This window comes from Coturnix japonica, chromosome 9 (assembly GCF_001577835.2).
Source record: "Coturnix japonica isolate 7356 chromosome 9, Coturnix japonica 2.1, whole genome shotgun sequence".
NCBI classification, from domain to species: domain Eukaryota; kingdom Metazoa; phylum Chordata; class Aves; order Galliformes; family Phasianidae; genus Coturnix; species Coturnix japonica.
In genome coordinates, this window is record NC_029524.1 from 11,829,369 (window position 1) to 11,853,066 (window position 23,698).

Below are 23,698 nucleotides of genomic sequence, written 5' to 3' on the forward strand. Positions count from 1 at the left end.
TGAAGAATAAAACTTACACCCAGCTTTAACCAGGAGCAAAACAAGCACAGCAGCCTCAGCTACTGAATTTATGCATGCTGGAAAAACAGACCTCCTATTACTCAGAAGAGCTGGACATGAACCAATGACCTAGAAAGAAAATCCCACGTCCATGTCCCATCAGCCTCTGCCCTTGCTGCCCCCGAGCCATTCAGCTTGCCTGCATTTTTCAGAGTGCTTCACAGAGGAAGTCAACAAGCAGAAAACTGTGACACAGCACATGATGCTTCATGAAAAACAACCCACCATCTGGAGCCAAGGGGCACAGTGCAGGTGGCTGCAGGGTGACCTGACTGATCAGCAGCTGCTCTCAGAGCTGCCCGCATTACAGTAATCCAGCAGGAGTCCAACCCTTCCTCTACATGAGCATGGCCCCCAACATCGCCCCCCTGGAAAGACCCCAAAGCAGAACCCATCCCCACACATCCCTCACAGGAGCCTCTCAAAACCATTGAGCCCACTGGGGTTTCTGATAGACATCAAGTTTCCTCCTTGAAGTGCCATATTGCTGAGCACACAGACACCAAAATGCTGTAAGCTGATAAGATCAGGCAGTCTGCTGCTCAGGACACTGTCTGTCTGGCACCACAAGGTTCCCCCTGCAGCAGTGTCACAGAGGTCACGTTAAGCTGCAGCGGTTGGAGGGAAGGTGATGTGGCTGGGAGGAAGATGGATGCTTACCACAAACTTATTCAATTTGCAATAAGGCAACAAAGAGCAGCCAGGCTGCCTGCCCCTGGGGCTGCCCTGACAAGGGGGATAATAAAGCTCCAAACCTTTCCTCCTCACCCAAAATAATAGTCATATCTTTTACTACCACATTTGGGAAACAACCAGCAGCACTTTAGTATGAATCAGGAGCTCCAGGAAGTCAAAGCAGATGCTTAATGAAGAGCAGAAGTCAGACTTGCTAAGCTCTCAGGGTGCAAGTAGAAAGAGTACAATGGAGCCTAAGCGACAGCACCATGGCTCCATTGATTCTAATGACAGGTGCAGACACACTGCCCTTCTATTTCTTCTAAGTGCTATTAAAAATGGCAATAAATGAGAACTTCACCCATTGCAGTTCTCCTCCATTCTGAAGAGCTGTGCACTGCAAGACCAGGGTGCCGGGTTTCCCTTTCCCTCCCCCAGACCCTCTTTTCCTTAGGAAGACTCAGACCAGCACCAAGCATTGCAGCCCCAGCTCTCATCTCTGCCACTGCAGGAGAGGATGGCTGCCAAATTTCACTTCTAGTAATGCATCAGATCTCAAGAGATGAAAGACATGTGTGAGCAGAGCTCCAGCCAGCTTGTTGCTTGCTTTGCAAGTAACCAATTAAAATAATATTTCCAGGATGCTTTTGTCCCTGAAAGGCTCACAGATTAGACTTCCAGTGTAAGAGATCTGTGTGCAGACAGCTGAGCAATGCCCTGGGGAGGGTCAGACGAGCACACACAGAGCCAAAGTCACTCTGTGAAATGAGAACATCACAGACACTGGAGAGGAGAGCGGAGACACTCAGCCCACATATTGCATCCACCACCAAAGCGTTCAGCAAACACCTTATAAGAGCTTTGCTGACCACAGTGGTCAGAGAAAGCACTTGGCATGCCTGGAAAGTGGTTGTAACACCAAGCTGCAGCACCAGGTCTGGTTGATGCTGGAAATGAATGCTCTAAGGGCATATTTTATACTGGTAAACCAAATAAAGTGGACTGGCTGAACTAGTTTTCACCAGCAAAGCCCTATCTACAGCGAGCCTTCAGCTAATACAGGTGGCTTTGAAAATGAAAGAAAGAAAGTAACCACAAGAAGGAAGCTGGTGGATTTTCACTGCACAGTAGCGACTGGGCTGTACAGCAGCTTTAAGACCACAAGAGATGAGCAGGGTGGCACCGTCACACGGCAGTCCCAAGGAAAGCAATGGAAGCAAATCCACACAGCCCCCCAAAGGGGAGCTGAACAAAGTCCACGCACCACAACAAAGCATGGAGCCCTGCTGTTAATGAACCACTGAGCTGACCTTTGCCCAGAATGGAAACAGGGAACGTTTTTTGTTTTGATTTTTTTTCCAGAAGAATCAACAGTAATTTCTATATCAGAAGAACAAATATTTCCCCAGGCACGGAAGGTGATGCATTTCTTCCCTTGGCTGGCATTCGCTCTGAGTATGAATAAACCTAAACCGGGCCATAACTCGCTTTCAACACTTGGAGCAACAAAAACAAATGATATCACTGAGCTGAGAGCTCAGGACGGGCCCGAGGCTCTGCAGAACGAAGCTCGGGCCTCGGCGGCCGTGCAGGGCATCGCTCCCATCCAACCTACGTCCCCCGGGGGTGCAGCGCATCTGACCGCAGGCGCAGGTTCACCCGGAGCCCGCAAATCACACCCGAACCAACCCAACCACGTGCAGGTTGCTCGCACAGGGCTGTCATCCCACCGAACCAACCCTCCGGAATGGTTAAATACATTCATTTTCTCGAGCGACCACACGCAAACAGGACGTGCAACGCTAAAAAAAAGATCGCCGCAATTTCACGTTCCACGTGAACCACGGGGACACACAGGGCAAAGTACAAAACGAGATTGCGGTGGAGCCCCGCACGCTCATCCCCATCACTCAGCACCACGCCGGGCACCGCCGGGCACACACGCTCACCCCGCAGCCCATCAACCCGTACCTTCCTTGACTCCAGGCAGCTTGGACTGATCGATGCCGATCTCGGCCATGCTGCTGCTGCAGCCGGGCGGGGAGGGCAGGCCCCACGTTGAGGGTAGAGCCGCCCTCACCCCGCCGCACAACGCGAAGTTACCCGCGGAGGGATCCGGAGCGAACGGCCGTACGGCGCGGCGGAGGGGACAGAAAGCGGCGGGGGAGGAGCGGGGCGGGGCGCCGGGCGGCACCGGGCTGCTGCCCTTCGAGTTCGGCTGTGCCGATTGGTCTTTGTTTGCCACTTATTCTTTCTTCTCCCTTTGCTTTCGGTCTCCCTCTCCCCCCCCCCTCCCCACCGTTCTCCTTCATTTTCCCTCCTTTTCCGTCATTTTTCCTTTCTCCTCCCTATTATCCCTATTGCTTCCTTTTTTCCCCCAATTTCCCACTGTTCTGTTCCCTTATTTCCTTTTTTCCCCTCACTATATTTTCTATTATTTTCCCCATTTTCTCTTATCCACCCATCCCCATGTTTCTCATTTTCCCTTATTTCCCCTATTTTCTCCCCTTTTTCATGTATTTTCCCCCCTTTTCTCCCAGTTTTCCTTCATTTTTACTTTCAGCCCTTTTGCTTTATTTTTCTTAATATTTTTTCCATTATATATATATGTATATAATTATATACGTTATATATATATATGTAATATGTAATAATTATCATATATAATTTATAATTTATATTATATATATATATAATTATAATATATGATATATAATTATATATATATAATATGTATGTGTGTATATATATATATTTATTTAAAATTCTTTCTTTTCAGATTTCTTTTTGTTTAGTCTTTATGCTTTTGTTGGTGGTGGGGTTTCTTTCTCTCCTCCTTCTCTCATTTATTTTTTCAGCCCCAGAGCAGCACCTTGCAAGGCCATTAATCCCTGCAGCATGTGCACACAGGGATCAACCAGAAGGACATCCTTCACTCATTACCAGCCCAGTCTTTAATCTCTGTGCAAGCACCTGCTGTTGGATATGAGTGGGGACACATATGAGCATCAAAGCAAAGGATTCAAAGGTGGGGAAGGGTCTGGAGGACCTTTCCAACTTATGATATCCTATGATTTGATGTAACAGAGCAGCCTTTTTATCCCACATTTAGAAACATCATCTCCCACTTATTGATTTCAGTGCTCCCAAGTTCTCCCTCACATACACAGCTCCTTGTTCCAGTCTTTCCAAATGAATTTGGATCCCCTTATCTGGCTGAGGCCCAAACCAGCAGCACCAATTAGTCAAAATTCCTGAGCTCTCTCTGCTCAGGTTTCTCCTACGCAAATTATGTGGCTCCTCATGCCTTCCTCTAGCTCTGTTAATCATGTGGATGTGTTTGTCCTTGCCAGACTCACTGATGCTCCTGGGAAGGAGCAAATCCAGCAAGCAGCATTTACCCACCCTGCTCCCAAGGGCAGGGACCTGCACAGCAGGAACAGCTCTTTCCTCGCATTTGTGACATCGAACTCCTCTCATCTTAGCTTGATGTTGAGATATTCTGAAGAATCTCTGAAGCTGGAAGATGGCAGGAATCACTTGAAGGCTTCAGGAGGCTTCAAAGACCAGTGGAAATATGGGAATGACTGGGGGGGGTCTGGAGATGAGAGAAACTGAAGCAGGATCCAGGACATGTGTGACTGATGCAATGCTGACACTGCACATCACATCTTGTGGTCCAAAAGGTACCTCCCAGCTCCCACCTGTGTCTGAAAACCTCTGCCTCCAGTCAGAAAGCATGGAAGCTCAGTTCTGCTGGGCTGACAGCAAGCTTTTCACTGCAATTTTTACAGCATCCAGCTTGAAGGTATTTCAGTATTTCCATTAATCCCAATAAAGCTAGAGAAAAAAAACAACTATTAATTTTATTTAAGAGCACCAGGAGTGCCTTGTGCTGCTCTGTTCCTCCTGCAGACCAAGAAACAGCTCTGTGCCTGCTTCTTAAATAAACCAGGCACCCCTTCCAGTGCTATGCTGTCATCTCAGGACAACAAGATAACAACTGTGAAATAAATTGGGCTTCATCAAGATGCTCAGTTTCAGAGCAGCCTTTGTTAGAGCTCTGCTAATGACTGCATGGCAAACTCCAACTGATGAGGCTGCTGTGGGGGTAGACAGAGGATAATGATCCCACAGGCAGGAATGCATCCATCACTGAGCAATGCAAAAGGATGGAAAACCAGTTCTAGGCATCTCACAGTAATCAAGCATCGCACAAACCTGTGTCCAAAACTTGTGGGTCAGTGGTGATAGGTGACTACAACCTTCCCCCTCTCACATAAGCCAAAGCATAAGATGATGTCTTTCCTCCTCTGACCACCCCAGTCATTAATCTTCCTCCTTTTCCAAGCAGCCAAACTAGGAGAGGTTTGAATTCCTGTACCAGAAGGGGCCGATAAGAAGCAAGCAGCAAGAAGCAGGTGTGCAAATTCCATCAGTAGCCGAATGGTGCCTGTGGGAATTAGGGCTCCCTGGAGGATATGGAGAGCAGGAGCATGCAAGGATTAAAGTATTATAAAATAAAACATGCAGAGGCGATGGATTGGGGCATTGCAAAAAATGAATGAATTAAACTAAACTTGTGCTTACATGCAATGTCATAGAAACAACAGAATAATGGTGAGTTGGGCACTGGGAGGGCTTTTGTTGGCTTTCTAGTTGGAGAGAGAAGGCATACAATGGGAAGTCACATACAGTGCTGCACACAGCTTTGTGATGTGCACAGCTCGGTTGTTTGTCCAGGCTGCCCAGGAAACTGCAGTGTGCAAATTAGCTCTGCATCTGTGCCCACAAATTTACAAACACATTTGTAAGGGTAACAGTTCTGCCCTCCTTTCCCCCTCCTCCCCATGAAACTGTTAAGTTTCACATCAGCAAGTGAGACCAAATACCTTCCAAAATTCTTCTTCACCAAAGAAAGTGAGAAGTAATACCAAAGTTGGCACATTGACCACTTTTCACCCAGAACAGATATTTCTTCTTCACTTCGTGCTCTGCAGGGTGCTTCCTGCAAGCCCACACAAGGGAGAAGTAAGCAGCCTAATAAAGGTGGCCGGCTGTGGGGAAGCCCCTGTGCCTGCCATCAGTCACTACAGGATGACATTTCAGCAATTATGTTGAAAGGACTTCAGTGGGGCCTGAAGTCAGTGCAGGTCTCATGTGGCACTAAGCTTGCTATATTCTCTGAACAACTGTTAGATTTACTTTTGATTACCACCTTCCTCATCCTTTGCTGGTTAAAAGAAAGGTAATAATTTGGTGTTCTCACTTCTGCCAGCCTTGATCCCCAAGGTCAAGATGCAAGGGATGCACACATCCTCAAATCTCTTATTTCAAGCCTTGATTTTATATACAAAAGTTTACATCCAGAAAGTATTGATATTCACTCAACAAAACAGGTTTTGCATGTGCAGAAGCTACCACAGTCTCAGTGGCCCTACATGCGGATGACAAGCTGGGTAAGAAGACATGCTCTCAAATGCAAGAGCTATGGTCACCTATGCAAATTTCGTCAAAATAAACCAGATATATTTACCCTCTCAGACTTTCCGTGTGTAACTCAAAGCGAGAACATTTCCCAAAGAACAGGTAGTAGTTCTTGAGAAGTCAGAAAGCCAAATGATGGGAACTGGGAGGAGGGAGAGGGAGAAAAAGGAATGACAGCATGAAAGTTGGCACTGTTGGCAGACAGGGTTGAAACCACCCAGCCTTGTTTATGGCCACGATGCCCAAAAGAAATATGTGTACAAGCTGCATTCAATTCAGTCTCACTAACAATTATGATTGAAGTAGAAAGAAATGTGCAAAATTCAGAAATATTAACACCAGCACTCATTCCCATACAGAGATTTTTGGCCAAGAGAAAAGATCCTTGCAGAGGTCCTTGACACAGGTAGGATTCAGCATCCTCAACCCAGCACCTGCAATGAGATGATCAAGGCAACTCATTCCTCATCAGTCACACCAGGAGCTACCAAGCCTGCGTCAGTCCCTATAGCAGCCTGTGAGTTGGCTGTCTGGTGGCTGCAGCATGCTCTAGAGGACACAGTGCCTCACAAACAGCTGCTCAGAATGTGCCAGGGCTTTCTGAGGACAACTCAGAATACACTACCTCTGCAGAGACACATAGAACCTGCAGCACAGCTACCCTGGTGGATTCCCCAGGTTTGCAATGAGCAGATTTGTCATCTCAGTTACCACATCCACAAGTGGCTGTTCTCCAATGTACCATAGCTGATGGAGGGGAGCAAGCTCCTGCTCCAAACCACTCTAGATCTTTCTCCTGTAGCCAAGGATGACTAGCTTCTGTAGAAGTCCAGTGCATTCCTGCACTGCTTTTTCACCCCTCACTCCAGGAGAGCACTTTGGTGCTGGCCTGTCCTCTAAGAAGCCAAATCATCTCCTGGCAGCCCTCTGAGTGGATGTGAAAGCCAGGCAAACATGCAGCCCATCTGCACTCTGTGTCCTCCTCTGCCTTAACCACGAGGTGCTGCTTCTCTTTAGTGTGATCCGCACCTGGTATGAGCTAATGATGCTTCCTTCTGTGCCCTCCTACTCCTGGCTGCAGGGAGGTGACAAGTGAAGCCATTTTATGTCCTGCTTGGGACCTTTCCCTCCTCCTTCACTATGCAAGGAGACAGTTAAAGCACAGCATCTAATTTTATGGCAGTAACAGGCCAAGCAACAGCTGAGTCCCAAAGACAAACACGTAGAAGGGGGAACAAATCGCATGAGTCAGTCTAAAAGCTTCATAAATATTGACTGGTTTTAACAGTCCCCTGAGGAACAGAGAATCTCATTTTATAACTACATCTCCCTCCCCATTATGTACTCCCTCCTCTCAGGGAGATGCTCTCTTGGCTTATGTGCACATTATTTTAATTCCTTTCTGCAGTGAAGCTGTGCTGTTGTGTTGGGGACTTTGCACCAGCCGGCAGCAGAATAGCCGAGCGCCTTCCAGTGGCGTTTTATATAATAGAACCTGGGCGGGTTTTGTTTTCTGGTTCACGCCAGGGTAGAAGCGACATAGGCAGATAAGAATTCAGAGAACAAATACGTGAAGGACAAAGAGGACAGGGTGGTTTTCAGTGCCTTCCATTTCTATGCCTATCAGGGGAAGCACAGCTGGAGAGACAGGACAGACAGATGCAACTGGATCAGAGAGAGGAGACACCAATGCTGTCAGGTCTACAGTGCTTATGCAGGGAAGAACAGATGCTACAAAACAGCAGAAACTAGACTACCAAGGGGAGAAATTGTTTTGTAGACAGAGGGAATAAGGGATTCTTCTGTGAGCCACTGCTTGGGATGGGAAGCAAAGTGACTCCTGCCTTTCTGAAACTGCGTACTAAACTCACCTCACCCCTGCTGAGAGGGCAGCTCTTTCTCTTCATGCTGAAAGGCTCCTAACTTCTCCCTGCTTTTCAGGGTCTCTTTAGCATCCTGCTTGCTTTCCTCTCTACTGTTTGTCCCCTCCTCTTTCCCATGCCTGTCATGCCCTTAAAAACACTAAGCAAGGAAGCAGTAAGTCTCCTCCTACATATGGGGCAGGTTAAAAAAAAAATAAATCCATCAGCTGAGAGCACACAGTTTCAGTCAAGTCCCCTTTTTGGTGCACATACTGCAGGACAGTTAATATGCCCTTTCTCCCAACCTTAAGTAAGGGCTCTTTGCTCCCAGGTCCTGCCACAGCAGGTTGGTTGCTTTGTGAACAAACAAAGCTTAAGCAGAGATTAAAAGACCACAGCAAAACCCATAAATGCTGCTGAGGCTTACCTGAAATATGTGATGCATGTGAAGTTTTTATATGCTCTCAAGAAGCTCTTGAAAAGACAAGAATCCTCCCCCTCTTCAAATGCCAAATGTGTAGCATGCAAAGTGCCCTGGAAACATGCCACTCCAAGCAAGGTTCAAGATCTCCTGCTTTCAGCAGCTCAACACTGCCTCCTGCATTTAGCAAGTGGCCCAAGAAACCTGCTGAACTCCTCTTGTGTGAGGATTACTCTGAAAGAAGACATGTTATTGCTTTGGGGTTAAACTAGGCTATTTGGAGACTCCATCTGTTCTAGAGAGACCAATTAGAGTTAGCAACAAAGCTGAAAGTGACTTTAGAGAAACTGGAATTTCATGCAGAATACCTAAAGGTTTTTACTGCTCCAAGTCAGGATGACCTGTCTGACAGAGAAAAGAGTGTGCATGGAAGAATGCTGGGTATATTGAGGAAAATAGTGTCAGGGAGCATTCAGATCAACCAAGAGCCTGGGTCACTAAGGAAGTCCATAGGAGTGAGGAAGATTCAAGGTCAAGCTAGAATTCAATCCACCAGTCAGAATCAGTCCCAGTGATGACAACCATGGTCAAACATAATCCAGCAAACAATAAACACATCCATATTGACAGGACAGGTCTGAGGTTAACTAACCAGCATTCCTTACCCAGGATAACAGGCAGGATCAAGAGCCCAAAGCTAGACTGGGCTAAAAGCAAATATATTAACTAGGTTCAAGTGTTAATTAAACCTAATACCTCAAGTCAACCCTCCCACAACTGCAACAAATGCAAAAAGTCACTAGTGTCTGGCACTGGCTGTCAGGCATCTTTCCACCCACTCATTGAGAGCATCCACCCCTCACCCCTCTTACTGTGTAAATGGAGAATGACAGTTTTAGGGACAGTTAGGGATCAGAAGCCAAAAGCCCAAACAAGGAAAAGGCATTACTTTTTACTTAAGATGAAGAGTAGGTACCATCAGATGAAGCTGTATTGGGTGATCTGGCACGATGTGGTGTCCAAAAAGCACAAGAGATGAGTCACTAGGAGTGTATGTACAAGTCAGAGCTTGGCCAAAGTATAGTACAAATGATTCAGTTCTGCAGATGATGATTGGCAGAAGGAGCAGAAGTGCAGAAGAAAGGCTAGCGCTGTTACTGCAATAGCATTTTTCTTTGTAAGCTCATAATAGAAAACTAGCAGCAGGTCCCTGCTCAACTGGGATGGACAAGCAACAAAGAGAAGCCAAGTCAAGACATGGTGATGTCCTGAGAAGACATAGGATGTGTGCAACATGCCTCAATACTCTGCTCTAAACTAATGAAATATAGCTTTGCTGTCAGAACTGGCATCTGGCCTTCCACTTCTTCTTTTCCCCAGAAAAAAGAAGACAGTTGCCCATCCTTGATGTATTCCATGTCTGCTGCCAATTTTGCACTCCCCCACTCAGACACAGTCCCAAAATAGGATGTGATGCCTTTCCCGTTGACAAAGCCATAAGTCACTGCAAGCAAGACATACTCAATATCTTCCAATCACTTAAATGGAAAGAGCTCTCCCCCTCTGTTTCCCAGCATTTCAGCACTCATTATATCTCACATTAATTAATACAGGCAGTAAGAAGTGCGATGATAAATTACAAAAACCCATTAACCTGATTCTGTCCAAACTGGTGACATACGGCAACTTGTATGTTAGACAAATCTTCCCTGCTAATGTGGAAGTCTTCATGCCTGAACTCCATTAAAGCTACAGCCATGAAAAAATATTCTTAATGTATGTACGTATGGATGTTCATATGGACTGTATATCAGTGTGCATGGACAGGTCATGCCTGTGGCAACATCAAAATTCATTAGATCAATCTGATATGAGATATATTGAACAGGTTCCATGTGACGTCTGTTACTGGGTTGTTCTGTCCACTCCCAAAGGAGTGAATCATATTGACAGGTTGAATTATATCTCAAGAGATATTTTTCTCCCCTCCTCCAAAGGCCATTTGCAATCACGGCACATCCACTGCCTCTTAAAAGTGAGCTCATCTGGCACTGGGTTGCATTGAAGTCCTCCACCGTGCTTGAAGGAAGAATGCTTTTGGGTGGTGGGTACGTGGAAAAGATGCGGTCTGTCCAGCTGTCCCTCGGAGTGCTAGCCATCTTGACCATGACTGTGTATGTCCCATCTACACATGGAGTGCCTTTTTTCCTACTAGGTAAGCTGGAATACAGGCTAGATGACACAGGTAGGTCATTATCTTTTTGCTTTGCTTTGCTGCTTGTCATGGCCATGCAACACTTGCTTATCCGTGCAAGAAGATAAAAGCAACCTTGAGCTATACTAAATAATCAATCAACATGGGTACTACCCAGGGACTTGTGCATATTGGCACGTACTTCTGGTCTGCAGCTGGTTACATATTCATATGTCGCACTTTGCTAAACAATGAAAATACCAGATCTGGTGATATCTGGTAATGGTATTTTCTTCTTTCTTCCTGAAATTAAATTTCCAAGGATATATATTAAAATACCAGAGAGTAGCAATCCAAGTATGTACCATATGAGATGTGACAGCTCCTAAATGTCAGGAGTAGGGTGCTGCTGAACTTCTTTAATAGTGAAACTTCTGCTTATATGTTCTTCTCCCATAATTTAAATTAATCTTAGCTTGAACTTATTCCACAGGAAAATGTCAATCATTAATCTACTTTCTTAGAGAGACTTGGCAGCAGGAAAAAAATAAAAGCAGCTAAATATAGGCTAGGAAACAGCATTGCTTTTCAAAAGATTTCTCCTCTTATTTCACCTATTTATTTTTGTAACAACAACCAAAACATTCCTGAGGCCACCCTCTCTAAATACAGCTTCTGTTTAGTTTTTACTAGAGTGTTTATATGTATATATGTATTTCTTTTTTCTGTATCAAATCCCTCAAATGACTAAAAGCGGCTCTTTGAAAATCATAACTGTCTTTCAGGCTTAGGTTTATAGCACAGAAACTGCAGGTCTTACAGAGCGCATAGCCCTGCTCAGCTCCTGGGGTTTGTTTCCTCAAATCACACTCGGCTTCAGCTGCACCATTAGGTGGGGGCAAATCTGGCCACATATACCGGGAGCATCACCTTGGGGTGCATTCCCACACACTCTTGAGCATCTTGGGGTCTCATCTGTCATAGTGCTTTGTTTTGTCTGTATCGAAATTATTTGCATTCATCTCATCGCAGCTATGTAGGTCTGATGGCTATCTGAGACTCATTGCTACTTTTTCATCTCCTTGAAGGGACTGAGCTGAAGTCCTGAAGATCCCAGGAGAAGAGAAAAAAATGTCCTTCTGTGTCATTTCTTTGCATTTTATGTGGATTTTGTGGGCATATTGTAGGGCTTGGCAATGCCTGAGTGTGGGGATTAGACAAAAGACTTTGGGGAATGGCCACTCTGCGATTTTATGCTCCTCCCAAAAATGAATGCATCACACAAGTTCCAGATGCTCCTAGAAATCTGTTTGGCAGAGCTGGGGGCATTCCAGAGCCTTGCCCAGTCTGGTCATCTGATCCCTGTGTCTGTCAGATGCTGCTGAAGCTCTGACCTTCACAACCACTCGTTTGAGGGTATAGCCACAACCACTAGAGAAAAAACACTGAGGAAGATCCCAAAATAGGCCTCACACAGAAGTCCAAATTACTACAGGAAAGCAGCTTGGGGAGGATTTTTCCTGGAAGACAGGGAAGGAAAACAGGCATGGCTGACAGCAACCATTAAGAGGATTCCTTGGAGAGAAAGAGTCTCGCCTTAAACTCCTCCACACTTTGCCAATGAGCAGAATGAATCCCTTAATACCTTGGGCAACCAGAGAGCTCAGCCCCAGCACTGGGTGAGCACAGGGCTATATGGAATGCTGCAGGGCTCTTCAGCTACACACACACATAAGGAATAGATCCTACCTCCAGCAGGCCTGGGGAGATGGATGGGGTGATGAGGCAAAAAAGGGAGTGCTTGCAGAAGAGGTCTTAGCCTTAATTTTTGTTTTAATGTTGGGGGATGGAGTGTCCATCCGTTTTGGCACTAGAGACTGAGAATGGTATGTTTTATGTGCTGCAGATAACCGAGTGCTTCCGGAGAGAGAAGACACAAATCACAAGGACACATTGCTTCCTCTGCTTAATAAGAAGTTTGCATGGAGGACACCAGGAAATTTTGGTAAGCAGAGGGAATGGGAGATCAAGCTTCTTGCAACTGTATCTGTATTGATTCTATGGATGTAAGGAATCAACTCACAGATTTTTTGCAGAGAGGAGGTCAAGATTTTTCTCTGTATTATATGTACAGACAGCAAATTTAAGACCATCCTGTGTGTTGGGACATGCTCCAAACTCAGGCTCTCTAAAGGGAAAATTGGGCATTCCATGACACTGCACGCAGCAATTGCAAGCACCAAATGGATTAATGGGGTCAGAACTTCCCACGGCCACTGCAGTGTGAGAAGGAGCTGAGCCATGTGTGGTGGTCTCGGGGCAGGAAGCTGATTTTCCCTGTAAAAACAGCAGAAAATGGAGCTCAGAAAAATTTTTTACCATGGAAATCCATTAATCAAAATCACTCAGTGCTCCTCCCCTGCCCCTTGTTAATGCAGTGAGGCAGTAGTTAAACAATCCACGGACAAATAGATAAATACAAATAAATCAAGTCTTAACACTAACAAAGGCATTCTTCTTGTAAAGGGGATGCATTCAAAAATAACATTTTTATGATTGCTTTATGGATTATTGCACTTATTACTCCTGGAGGAAAGGCTGCGTTTTATGCCAGACAATTGAATATAATGAATCTCTGAGCAGAGCACAGACAGAGGATTTACAGCAGGCAGTTTCTCAAGGCATCCTCCATAAATTAACTTCCTTCTCTCTGCTTGAGATAATCCGTTCCAAATTTCGACCGCTGCTCATTTTCTATTCATAGCAGCCATTGGCCAAGCTTACTCTTTGTGGAAAGTTGAGCCAAAATCAGCACTCGAAATTCTGAAAGAGCAAAAATGTGTAAAATAATAATCATAAAATCAATTGTAACAACAAGAATAAGCTCTTAAGGGGCACTTTTCACTTATGGATGCATAAAGACACATTTAAGAGGATTCTGCCTGCGGATGTTGCTGCAAGGCAAGGCAAGGAGCTGAGCCCCACTACCTGCCCCTCGCCCTAGCACTCAGGTGTGATGGATTTACTTAAGAACTGCTGACTTTTTGGTTTTATATCTATCAGAAAATATTCAGTAGTTTTCAATTAAATTGTTGCTTTCTTAGAGGAGAAACTGAGAATAGAGGCAGCTCTTTTTTCGGCACCTTCCTATTCAGTTTCAAATGTTAAAAAAAAGCCTGAGTCTGGCAATGTGTGCTGAAGCCTTATCTGAGATCAGGGGAATGTTCTCCTAAATCCCCCAGGAGACACAGACCATCACCCGCTGCCCTGCCAGGAGCAGATAGCACGGACAGCCCGAGGCTGGTGTTTGGCTCTTGGGATGAACAGAGACATTCTTAAGCAATTTCCTGTCTCTTCTGCTTATTTTAGTGCATATTTTCACAAACTGGCACTGCAAAGCAGTTGATGACTTTGTGTTCCCCTTTCATAACTGTTTTAGCTATCTTATTCAAAATCATTCATTGCTTTTAACCTCAGCTTGGCCCTGGAATAAAGTCACTCACCCTTCAAGAGGAGTGAGATGGGAAACCCACAGCCTCCCCTGCTGCTTTCCTATTGCTAACCCAGTTCAGCTGGGGACTCATATTCTGTCCACAGAACCTGACTCTCCTCTGACATCTCATGGCACTTTGCCCATCTGTGTGCACAGGCTGTGTGCAGCAGTGCTGCTCTGCCTGTTGATCCATGAAGATGGTGCCTGGCATCCAGATGCTGAGCAGAGAAGGGCCCAGCAGAGGCTACACAGGAATTAAAAGATAAATGGGTCCTTCCTTGTCAACTGATAGACAGGAAAAATCATAGAATCAATAAGGCTGGAAAAGACTGCCAACATTATCTAGTTCAACCATCAACCCATCACCACCATGTATGAAGAAACTGCTTCAGATCTGAGCTTTAGGAATTACCAACGTGACTCTCTTTCTTTACAGACTGGGAGCTGGCAAAGAAATTTGACGACTTTGAACAGGTGAGATAAGCAAATGAGCAGACACATACATGTCTATTGTTGCATGAATAACACCCAAGCTAAGTTAGAATAAAGAGAAAAGAGAAAACAGATGCCAAAAGAAATCACCATAGAGGATGGAAGGAGAAGGGCAAGTCTTGGTGTCTGCCTGTGCATTCAGCTGCCTCTATCCCATGCTGGTCTCCAGCACACATGGCCCCTGCATGCCTTTCCCAAACCGGCACTTCTCGGGGTTCCCTACCAGCAAGGCAGACCCAGCCCATGACTAGAGCCTCCCCAGTTTGCTAGAAAAGAGAAGCTGCGGGTGGAGGCAAAACACTTTGGGTTTTCATGTAGCAAGTCAGCAAGAGCTGTGGACAGGACATGAGGAGATGCTCCAAGTGCAGATCCTCCTGGAACAGTCCTAATCCCATGGGTACTGCCTGCCGGGCTGCCTGCATCCTGCCTCTACCATGCTGTGCTGGGTCCCATCCTTCTGATGGAGCAGTTGCTCACTGATGCGTGTTTCTCAACAGCTGTTGAAGTTTAAGGATCAGCTCTCAGCTGAGGAAGGGTCAGAGGTGGCTGATGCCTTGGAAAGTCTCTCAGCATCACAGCCCAAAAAACGTGGTAAGTGTTGGGTTAGAGCCCTACCTATGGGTCTGGCTGACTGCAGACATCCCATCGGGCTCCCTGTTCCAGCATTTCCTATCTGTAGCAGAACAGTGAGAGTATGCATGCCCCCTACTATGCTCAGAATAGAGTGTATTGTCACTCAGGACCTCATCAGAGGCAGTTAGAGCAGCAGCCTGAGAATAACTATGGGGCTAATCAGAGGGCAGTTCAGCAGGAACGTGTCCCCACAGGGCACCCCTCACTCTCTGCAGGGCATGAAGCTTGTGCTGGAGGCATAATGAGGCATGTGGCCTGCATATGTCCAGCTCCACCAAGGTCACTGCTTCTCTGGGAGAATAAAGCAGCAGTTGTTTGAGCTGCTGAAAAGCAGCAAAGTAAAGGACGTGGAAATGAAGCAGGAATGCAGGGAGCTAAGAGTTACTGCGTCCCCAGTCAGCCCCTCTGCTCTCTGCAGTACATCCTGGGAGCTTTGCACTCCTGCAGAGCTGCCCAAGAGCACAAGGACATGTGTTGGCAGCAGAGGACTCCTTCACAAAGCAGTGACAGCTGTAGAACAGTAGTTACTGGTTGTAGATCTGGCCTCACCCCAAAAGAGCTCCTTTTGCCCTTACCCCACATGTTCTGTGCTCATTCAGGCTGACAATATGCCAGACAGACAAGGGAAAATCCCCCTCTGTGCAAGGCTGGCTTATGTGCTTAGGTGATGCTTAGACAATCTGCAGTTTATAAGTGACCTTGGAGACTGTCATTAATTTGGCTAATCTCACTCATGCTCCCACCAGTCTGGAAGAATCAACTGTACATAAAACTGCTTCTCCCAGCCAGGTTTAAATCAGATTCTGACAGAAAACAGAGAAGAGAGCCTTTGTCTTGTCCGTCTATTTTGGGAGGAGCCTGTGTCTTGGCCTGGGCACTGCTGATTCAGTAGAAGTTTTCTCCCACAAAATAAACCCCAACAAGTTGAAATTCTTTCTCATGCTTGACACCCATACAGCGTTCAAAGAACCAGGCAGACTGGGGTGACACAACTTTTTCCAACACTGAAATCCACAAAATTCCCTAATTTTTCTTCCCCTAAGATCCCACAGCATTAAGTGTTGTTTGGAAGACAGCTGGAAGCAGAATGCTATAGTGATAGAGCTTTTAAAAGTAATTGTAGGGTTTGAATCAGGTGTTTCCAGGTCAGTAACCTGCTTTTCCCATCAGCCATGGGTGAGAAGCCCTGTGCACAACTCAGGTTGCAGACTGATGGACAGTAGTCAGGAAAGAAAACGCTGATTCCTGACACTGATGAAATAGAGCAAAAGGAATAGCAAACCATTATAAATCACAAGCCCTTCTTTTTACTTTAAGAAACCAAAAGCATCACCTTCTAGAAATGTTATATGAACTCTTAACCCTCCAACTCTCTCAGGATACTGGGCTTTTGAGAACACCTCCTGGTGAGCTATGGGAAGTTGGAAAAAAAGTCTCTTGGATGCTAAAACTCTTCTCTTGTATCCCTTTCCAGCCTGCTTTTGGAAATACTGCATCTGAAGGCTTGCTAGGACTTGAAGAAGAAGATGGGTCCTTCCCCAAACTGCGTTCTGGGTGTTAATGTGTTAAGAGTTTGTTCTGTTCTCTCATCTCATTGCTAACTTAAATGCTACCCTCTGTGACTGCACCACAATCAAGTCCAAGAGGCACCACGATAAGTGCAGGAAGCTCCCTGCCACCTCTGCTGCTTCTTCCTTCCACAGTCTTCTGCTTAGAAGATGTTCCCCAACTTCACTTGCTGTGCCATTCAGACTGCTGCCACTATACATTCTTGCCCTTCTCACCAGGCCCCCAAAGGCACCAAACACCAACCCAGCCTCCTGAGCTCAGCCCTCTGCCCACTTGCAGATGTTGTGCATGGTGGGGCCTGGATTTTCTGTTGTGTCCCATGAGCAGGTCTGTGAAGCCTCAGCACCCTCTGATAGGAAAGGAAGGCAATCTGGGTGCAATGGGAGGGCTCAGGGCTGCCTGCCTTGCCTTGCTTAGCCAGAGCTGTTGTTCCTTGTCATGTCCCACCAACGTATGCAGTAGGTTTGGGGGAGGACGGGCACAGAAGTCTGGATCTTTTGGATATCACTCCAATAAAGATTTTCTGTTGCACAGAAGCACACGCTGTTTTCTTTCTCATCCCTTCCAGAGGCCCAAAGGGGGAGTACATTTCCATGGATATAGGCTCTGGTTACATAATGGATCATAAGGCTCCTATTAAACACCTTGCTAAAGCAAGGAAGATTTGTTTTAATATGCCTCAGGAGCACACCCTTCCTTTAGCCAGAACATGGGTATGTGTGGGATGCTGTACTCATGGGACTGGACCATCCCTACTCACTTCTACCTACTTACCCCAAAGAGTTGCTAGCTGGTTTTTCCTACTGAAGAATTCATGGAATCATAAAGTTTGGAACACACCATTAAGATCATCTAGTCCAACTGTCAAACTGTCAGTTCTCTGCACCTGTCCAAAAGGAAGCAATCACAGTCCAACAGAAGGTCCTACATACACCTATTTTAAATCACATTATCTAACTTCACTTGCAAAGCAAAAGGATCATGTTCCCACAGGTATTCAGAATAAATCAAAGCAGTGATTCAGAAGAAATTTCCTCTTTTCTGATGCATTTGTGAATCTGAAAAAGCTATGTGGTAATACACCTTCACATACCCTCACAACAGCAACTAATGCAGGAAAAAGCATGGCCTATTGCTAAGAGAAGGCTATGTCTGTCTTTAAGCATTCTGTGCTCACTGTATCCAGACTACTCTAATGTTCCTCACATGCTGATATGGTGGCTACTTCTGCTGGAGTGATGAACGTCAATGCAGAAAGCAATTTGTTTGCAAGTTCAGAGAGTACGTAGTGATGTCTTCACTAGACTCACCGTTAGCAAGGGCTCCTGTCTTTCCTCCTAAATGCAGAACAGAACTTTTCCTCGGGTGCCACCTCCACACTATGGCTGCTTGCACCTCACCCACGCTTGGGCAGTCAGACTTACTGAAGTTAATGATCCACAGGCAATAATTAAAGGGATTTTCCTCGAGCATTCTAGTAGACCATATTGAACTGTTAGCAGAAAATCCTCACAGGCTCCTGAATAGCTTTGCAAGCAGGCAACACAGGGGTGCAGTATATCCTCTTGTTGATCTCCATGCTACACGCAATAAGCAAATCTATCCAGTACTGTATCTGAAAACAAATCATAGCACCCAACCCTTCAGACATCATCATACTTCAAAAAGCACCTGTCACTTTGTGCAGGCTGCAGTGTGTTTGGAGGGACAGATGAACAGAAAGACTGTTGCTTTCTCCCAGGTTATCCATGCAGTGACTGAAGCTTCCAGGTTCTAGTTTCAGGCAGAACCACCAGAGAGACCTCTGTCCTGACTTGCTTTCATGTTTTCCTTCACATGGAAAGCATTTCTGCATCCAACTACAGGCTTAAAAAACCCTTTTTATTTAAAAGCCCACACTAATACCAACTGACTGCTGAAATACTTTAATTATCCAGCAGTATCTTTGCAGATCAGCTGTGTCACCACTGGATTCCTCTGATCCAAGCCTTCCAAAATATGCCCTGCAATAAGTCTGTCCATGCTGCTTTTGAAAGACAAGTATATGAGAGGTCAGCAGTACATGACTTCCATAATCTGCCCATAGACCATACATATGTCTGCTTGGCAATCAGATTAGCTGCAGACTGTCTGGGTGCACTCAGTGAAATAACTGTTTACTGAACTACAGGGCATGCTCAGGATAGGTGGCTGCAGCACACACACTCCAGAGGACAGGGAGCTGAGCTTGTCTTGGAGTCCATTTGTGGATTTGCATCTAGCATAGACAGAAAACATTGTCTTAAATCAGCACTCAGTCCCAAATCCTTTATCTGCAAGCTTAAAGGTAAAGCGAACAGTGGGATTCAGGACATGCACTGGATTCTGCCTGCCTTTCTGAATGTGAACCTCATTGCCCACTATAGCCTGAACCAGGGCAACTGCCTCCAAGTACCAATCCTTAGAACAGCTTTAATCTCAAGGACTCATTTAGTTAGCTGATAGACAGGTGCCTCACATTAGATCAGGAAATTAACACTTGTTTCTCTCTCTTGCCTTACTGCAACTCTCTGCCTAACACAGGGTAAAAGTATGTGGCAAGATATACTTTGCTTCCCCAGCCCTAAATAATCCTTTCTCTGTGGATCATCTTTTGCAATTCTAAGGATTATTTATACCCAGGAATAGCAATCCAAGGCATTTAGCTGATGTAGACCGTAGTCCTACAAGGAGGTTTAGAAGAGATCAGTTGGGAATCTGAGCATTGAGATGTCAGCCAACAGCTCTTTTCAGCTGTATTTCGTAATCTGGAAAGAAGTGAAAAGCAGTGAAGCAAGATTCAAGACAACCTGTTTTACTCTGAATTGAAATAGAGACAACAGGCACACGTTTACATGTTAACAGTCTAAGAAATGCTTGAACTTTTGCAGTTGCATATGTGATTATGCCCCATGCACACATCAAGAGACTAAAATAAGGCATACAATGCAGATGGCCTAGGAAGTAGATGACTTCATATTTGGACGCTATCCTATGTTATGCATAGGGAGGACCGAAATGCATTTGTTAGCTTGCAGGAGGAAGCTGACAGTCTTGCCACATGTCAGGATATGCTGTACAATGAAAACATTTCTAAATTTGGTGCAGAGATACAAGGAAGACTGTTAAAAGCATCAGAGCAAATCCTAAGATATTTTTTTCTTACTTCTTATTCAGATCAACTCCTAATGATATCAGTAAATGTCTTCTCCCAAATAGCAGTTCAAATAAAATACGGATTTGTCCCATAACTGTTAAATCCTCCCTTCATCTAACAGAAAAACACCCACTTGAAAGGTGTGTTCAAAGCAAACTGCCTGCATTTCATGGATTGCTGTTGGCTTCTCTGAGAGTTTTATTTTAAATCCAAAAACTCTAACAGTCCTTGCTTGAAGAACGAACTTCTGCAGGTTTAAGAGATAAATGCCATGCTATTAAACTATGTATTTTTTCTGTCTCCTCCTATCAGTGGCACTGTGCTCAGCTGTGAGAGCATCCAGACCTGATGAACTAAATTAGTCACTATTTGTAAATGCAGTGTTGTAAAACACAAGGTGAAGAAGATTTTGCAGGAGGTCGATTCCTTGAGTGTTGAATCATTAGTCAATGACAAGACGTGCTCTGATGCATCTTCCACATTCCTGTGATGTTTCCTGTATGATATCAATCATTCAGAACTGAAGAACCTATAGGCAGAAAAGCAATAAACATTACGTCTTCTCAAATCAGAACTGCAAGGCTTGGACAAAGACAACATAAGGAGAAGAAAAAGCTAATAAATCTTTCTTAAAAGGGAGTAGTACTGATGTAGAGGATTCAAATTAAATTGTGTCACAATCCATGTTATAGAAGAAGCCTTCCTACCCCAAGGCTCCCTATTCAAACCTACTGGCATGACCTGAGTACTTCCACGTAATTGAGAGCAGGAGGGGCTCTCCAACCTGCCCACACCCGGACACTTCGGCTTACTTGCAGGAACTTCTAACCCTTGGTGTTGCCAAGACGACTCACTCCAATCCGGTCAAGAGGAACTCCAAACCGTCTCTTAGGCAGCTCAACCACTTTCCTGCAAGGGGAAAATGGGAAAGAAGGAGGGAAAGAATTATGGAGAGACATCATAGGAACAAGCAAAAGCATTACTACATCTTTGATTCCGCCATTCATCCCACTCACAGTTTTACCATTCAGACAGAACAGCTGTGCAGATTTACAGGCCAGCACTGAAGCACTACCTGTGTTTTAATCTTGCACACCCCTTTCCTCAAAAACCTTTGTATCAAACACTTTTGCACAGTTCATCACCCCACAGGCAGTACTCTTTCCAATGCAGTGTAGGCACAAACTGATGAGAGACCTGGGCTGCTTAAGTCATACTGAGCCTGAACTGATAAGAGGCACAGAACCATCTGAGTTGGAAGAAACCTTTAAAGGCCATCTGGTCCAACTCCCTGCACTGGACAGGGACACCCACAGCTCTCCATTGGGTGCTCAGAGCCCTGTCCAGCCTGACCTGGGGTGTCTCCAGGGATGGGGCATTCACCACCAATCTTGGCAACCTGTGCCAATGCCTCACCACTCTTACTGTAAAACAGACAGAAAACCTTTTTCCTTACATTCAATTTAAATCTCCCCTCTTAGTAGGAAACCATTTCCCCTTGCTCAGTCAAAACAGATCCTGCTAAAGAGTCTGTCCTCTTCATTCTTATAACCCCTCTTTAACTACACAGATTGGTTTACAAGAGATGCGTTCTGCATATGCATTGGTTGCAGTACTGCCATAGTCTGTAGTTAAACAGTAAAATTCTAAGAGCACATCAACGGGAAAGGCTGAACAGTCCGAGAGAGGTTCTGCAGCTGAGCTTCCCCTCTGGTGGCCATTTGCAGCCATAGCAGGACAATCCACTTCCACAGTCTTGCTTGCTGTTCCCTTTCTACCTACCAAATGAGACTGTACCAATTTCAGCACTCACTAAGGGCAAAGTGATGTTTCCTATTTAAAGTGTCCTTTCTTAAGTATAACATACATAAAAGAAATAAAGCATTCCAGAGTATCTTTCCACATGCCAGCCAAGTGCCAAAAAGTAAACAAAACTGATTTTGTTCTCTCAAAGTGATAACCAGAAAAATAGTTCTACTTAAGGACTTCAAAACTTTATATTTTAACATTATTTTATTGGTATTCAAAAAATTCTACTAGCAGACTAGATGGATAAGTAGAAAAAAGGACAAGAAACACTTTCTGAAGGCAAGAAAGAAGCACAACAAAAAATCTGTAATGTTGAGTGGATCTTGGGAGTACTTCCGATTTCCAGACTAAGCTTTAAGCATTTTATTAAGTACGTTACAGCACTGGGGATTCCATCCAGCTGAAGTCAGTTAGGAGAAGGTGGGATTAAGACAATTCAGCTCTTTCAGGCATGGTGAACATCACTGCCTGCTTTGCCTCCAGACATGCTGACTTTCACCACCTGTACCAAGTTGTTCCTCAGCCCTCAGTTAAAAACATGTACATCTCCTAACCTGTACTGTGGAGGTATAGGTGTACTGTTGTATTGATTAAAGCCTGGCTTGTTGTAAGTTGACCAAGATCTTGAAGCTTTACTCCTTGGAAGCCCATTCCGCATCCTGACTGTCTATTTTTACAATATGTTCTTCATCTCAATATTCCAGATGTGCCCCACCAAACCCCCAACCTCAGGAACACCCCTATTCCTTTGCTTTTGAACTTCAGGTATTTACATAATATCTCAGGACCAAAACGTAGCTTTAAATAACACTTTTTTAGTATATTTCTTTCTGTTGTTGTGAGCTAATGTGCATGTCCTTGAATGTTCTTTGTTATCCAGATGATGCTTTAAGGATAAATGAACTACTGTATGTACTATCCATCACAGCTGAAGAACTATATATCATGCAGCCAGAATGATCTCTGAAGAGTTTCTGGTACCCTGATCATACGCTCCTCACAACTGCAGTAAAATCGTTAGCAGCTAAAGCTACACCATTTGTATCCAGGATAATGTACCAACTGCTTTCTCCCACCTTTATCACTGGTTGAGCCCATCCTTTACCTCTGTTTGCCTTTAGCATCCACAGACGTCGCGGAAATTCTGTCTATCGGGGACCCAAATCCTGGAAAACTTCTTTTCTTCTTTGTCTCAGTTACCTCATTCTCCAGAGACACCAACTCGTCAAGAAGGAGCAGTTTGGCTGCCAGGCTGGAGGCTGACTTCTCCTCACTGGCAGTAGGATGCACTGCCATGCCCAGAGCAGCAGAAGGCTCCAAAGGCTGTGGAAAAAAAACACAGCAACATGAGTTTGCTGCTGAAGAAAACAGATTTCAGGCACGTTCTATTCAAAGGAGTAATATGATGTAATATGCTTGTGGACAGCAGTAGTGGTCCACACCATAGTTGTGGTAGTGACACTTCCTACTGCTGATGAGTGGTATAACCAGGGATGGAAAGTATAAAACTCTGACTTTTGTGTAAGGAGGAGCAAGGTGACTACAGTAGTCAATGCAACAATACTTTCACAAAGGTTCTCACACTGTCCTCTGGTTTTCCCTTCTTTCAGTTGCAAGTGCTGTTAAATGTTTGCTTCTGTTCCTTTTCAGGGTTATGGAACTTTCATGTCCTCTGAGAGACATGCAATTTACATCACTCTTATCACTGTGGAAGCTGTCCTGCTCCTGCTTTGCCCCTCACAGAATCAATACACACCATTCCCCTTTCAGTACTGTTAGGATATTATAGTGTCTTGCGCACACAGTGGCCAGTAGCAACCTATGAAGA

The 23,698-nt window shown here is 45.1% G+C and overlaps 3 protein-coding genes and 1 long non-coding RNA gene across 8 annotated transcripts in view; 2 read left to right on the forward strand and 2 right to left on the reverse strand.

Annotated features, from left to right (window-relative positions):
* Nucleotides 1-2,974, reverse strand: part of CCDC50 (coiled-coil domain containing 50) — a 37,610-nt gene extending 34,636 nt beyond the window's left edge. Inside the window, exon 1 of one of the 2 annotated variants that reach the window (XM_015871712.2) lies at nt 2,707-2,974. In XM_015871712.2, coding sequence (XP_015727198.1) covers nt 2,707-2,755 — 49 coding nt within the window. In that variant the 5' untranslated portion in view covers nt 2,756-2,974. The remainder of the gene's footprint in view (nt 1-2,706) is intronic. The other variant, XM_015871713.2, reaches the window with a different exon arrangement.
* A 568-nt stretch (nt 2,975-3,542) lies between these two features.
* On the forward strand, nt 3,543-4,601 carry LOC107318102. The gene is made up of 2 exons (XR_001557189.2): nt 3,543-3,763; nt 4,089-4,601. It is a non-coding gene; the product is annotated as an uncharacterized LOC107318102 (long non-coding RNA).
* Nucleotides 4,602-10,506: 5,905 nt separating this feature from the next.
* On the forward strand, nt 10,507-17,422 carry UTS2B (urotensin 2B). Its single transcript, XM_015871932.2, has 5 exons — nt 10,507-10,750; nt 12,606-12,704; nt 14,629-14,666; nt 15,182-15,275; nt 16,792-17,422. The coding sequence occupies exons 1-5, from the start codon at nt 10,597-10,599 to the stop codon at nt 16,815-16,817; spliced, it is 411 nt and encodes a 136-aa protein (XP_015727418.1). The 5' UTR covers nt 10,507-10,596; the 3' UTR covers nt 16,818-17,422.
* Nucleotides 17,423-19,703: 2,281 nt separating this feature from the next.
* Nucleotides 19,704-23,698, reverse strand: part of OSTN (osteocrin) — a 45,785-nt gene continuing 41,790 nt past the window's right edge. For 3 of the 4 annotated variants that reach the window (XM_015871929.2, XM_015871928.2, XM_015871927.2), the window contains exons 3-5: nt 22,976-23,193; nt 20,891-20,970; nt 19,704-20,590 (exon numbers count right to left, since the gene is read on the reverse strand). In XM_015871929.2, the coding sequence (XP_015727415.1) occupies nt 20,568-20,590; nt 20,891-20,970; nt 22,976-23,193 (321 nt within the window). In that variant the 3' untranslated portion in view covers nt 19,704-20,567. Of the gene's footprint in view, nt 20,591-20,873; nt 20,971-22,975; nt 23,194-23,698 lie in introns of all 4 variants that reach the window. The other variant, XM_015871931.2, reaches the window with a different exon arrangement.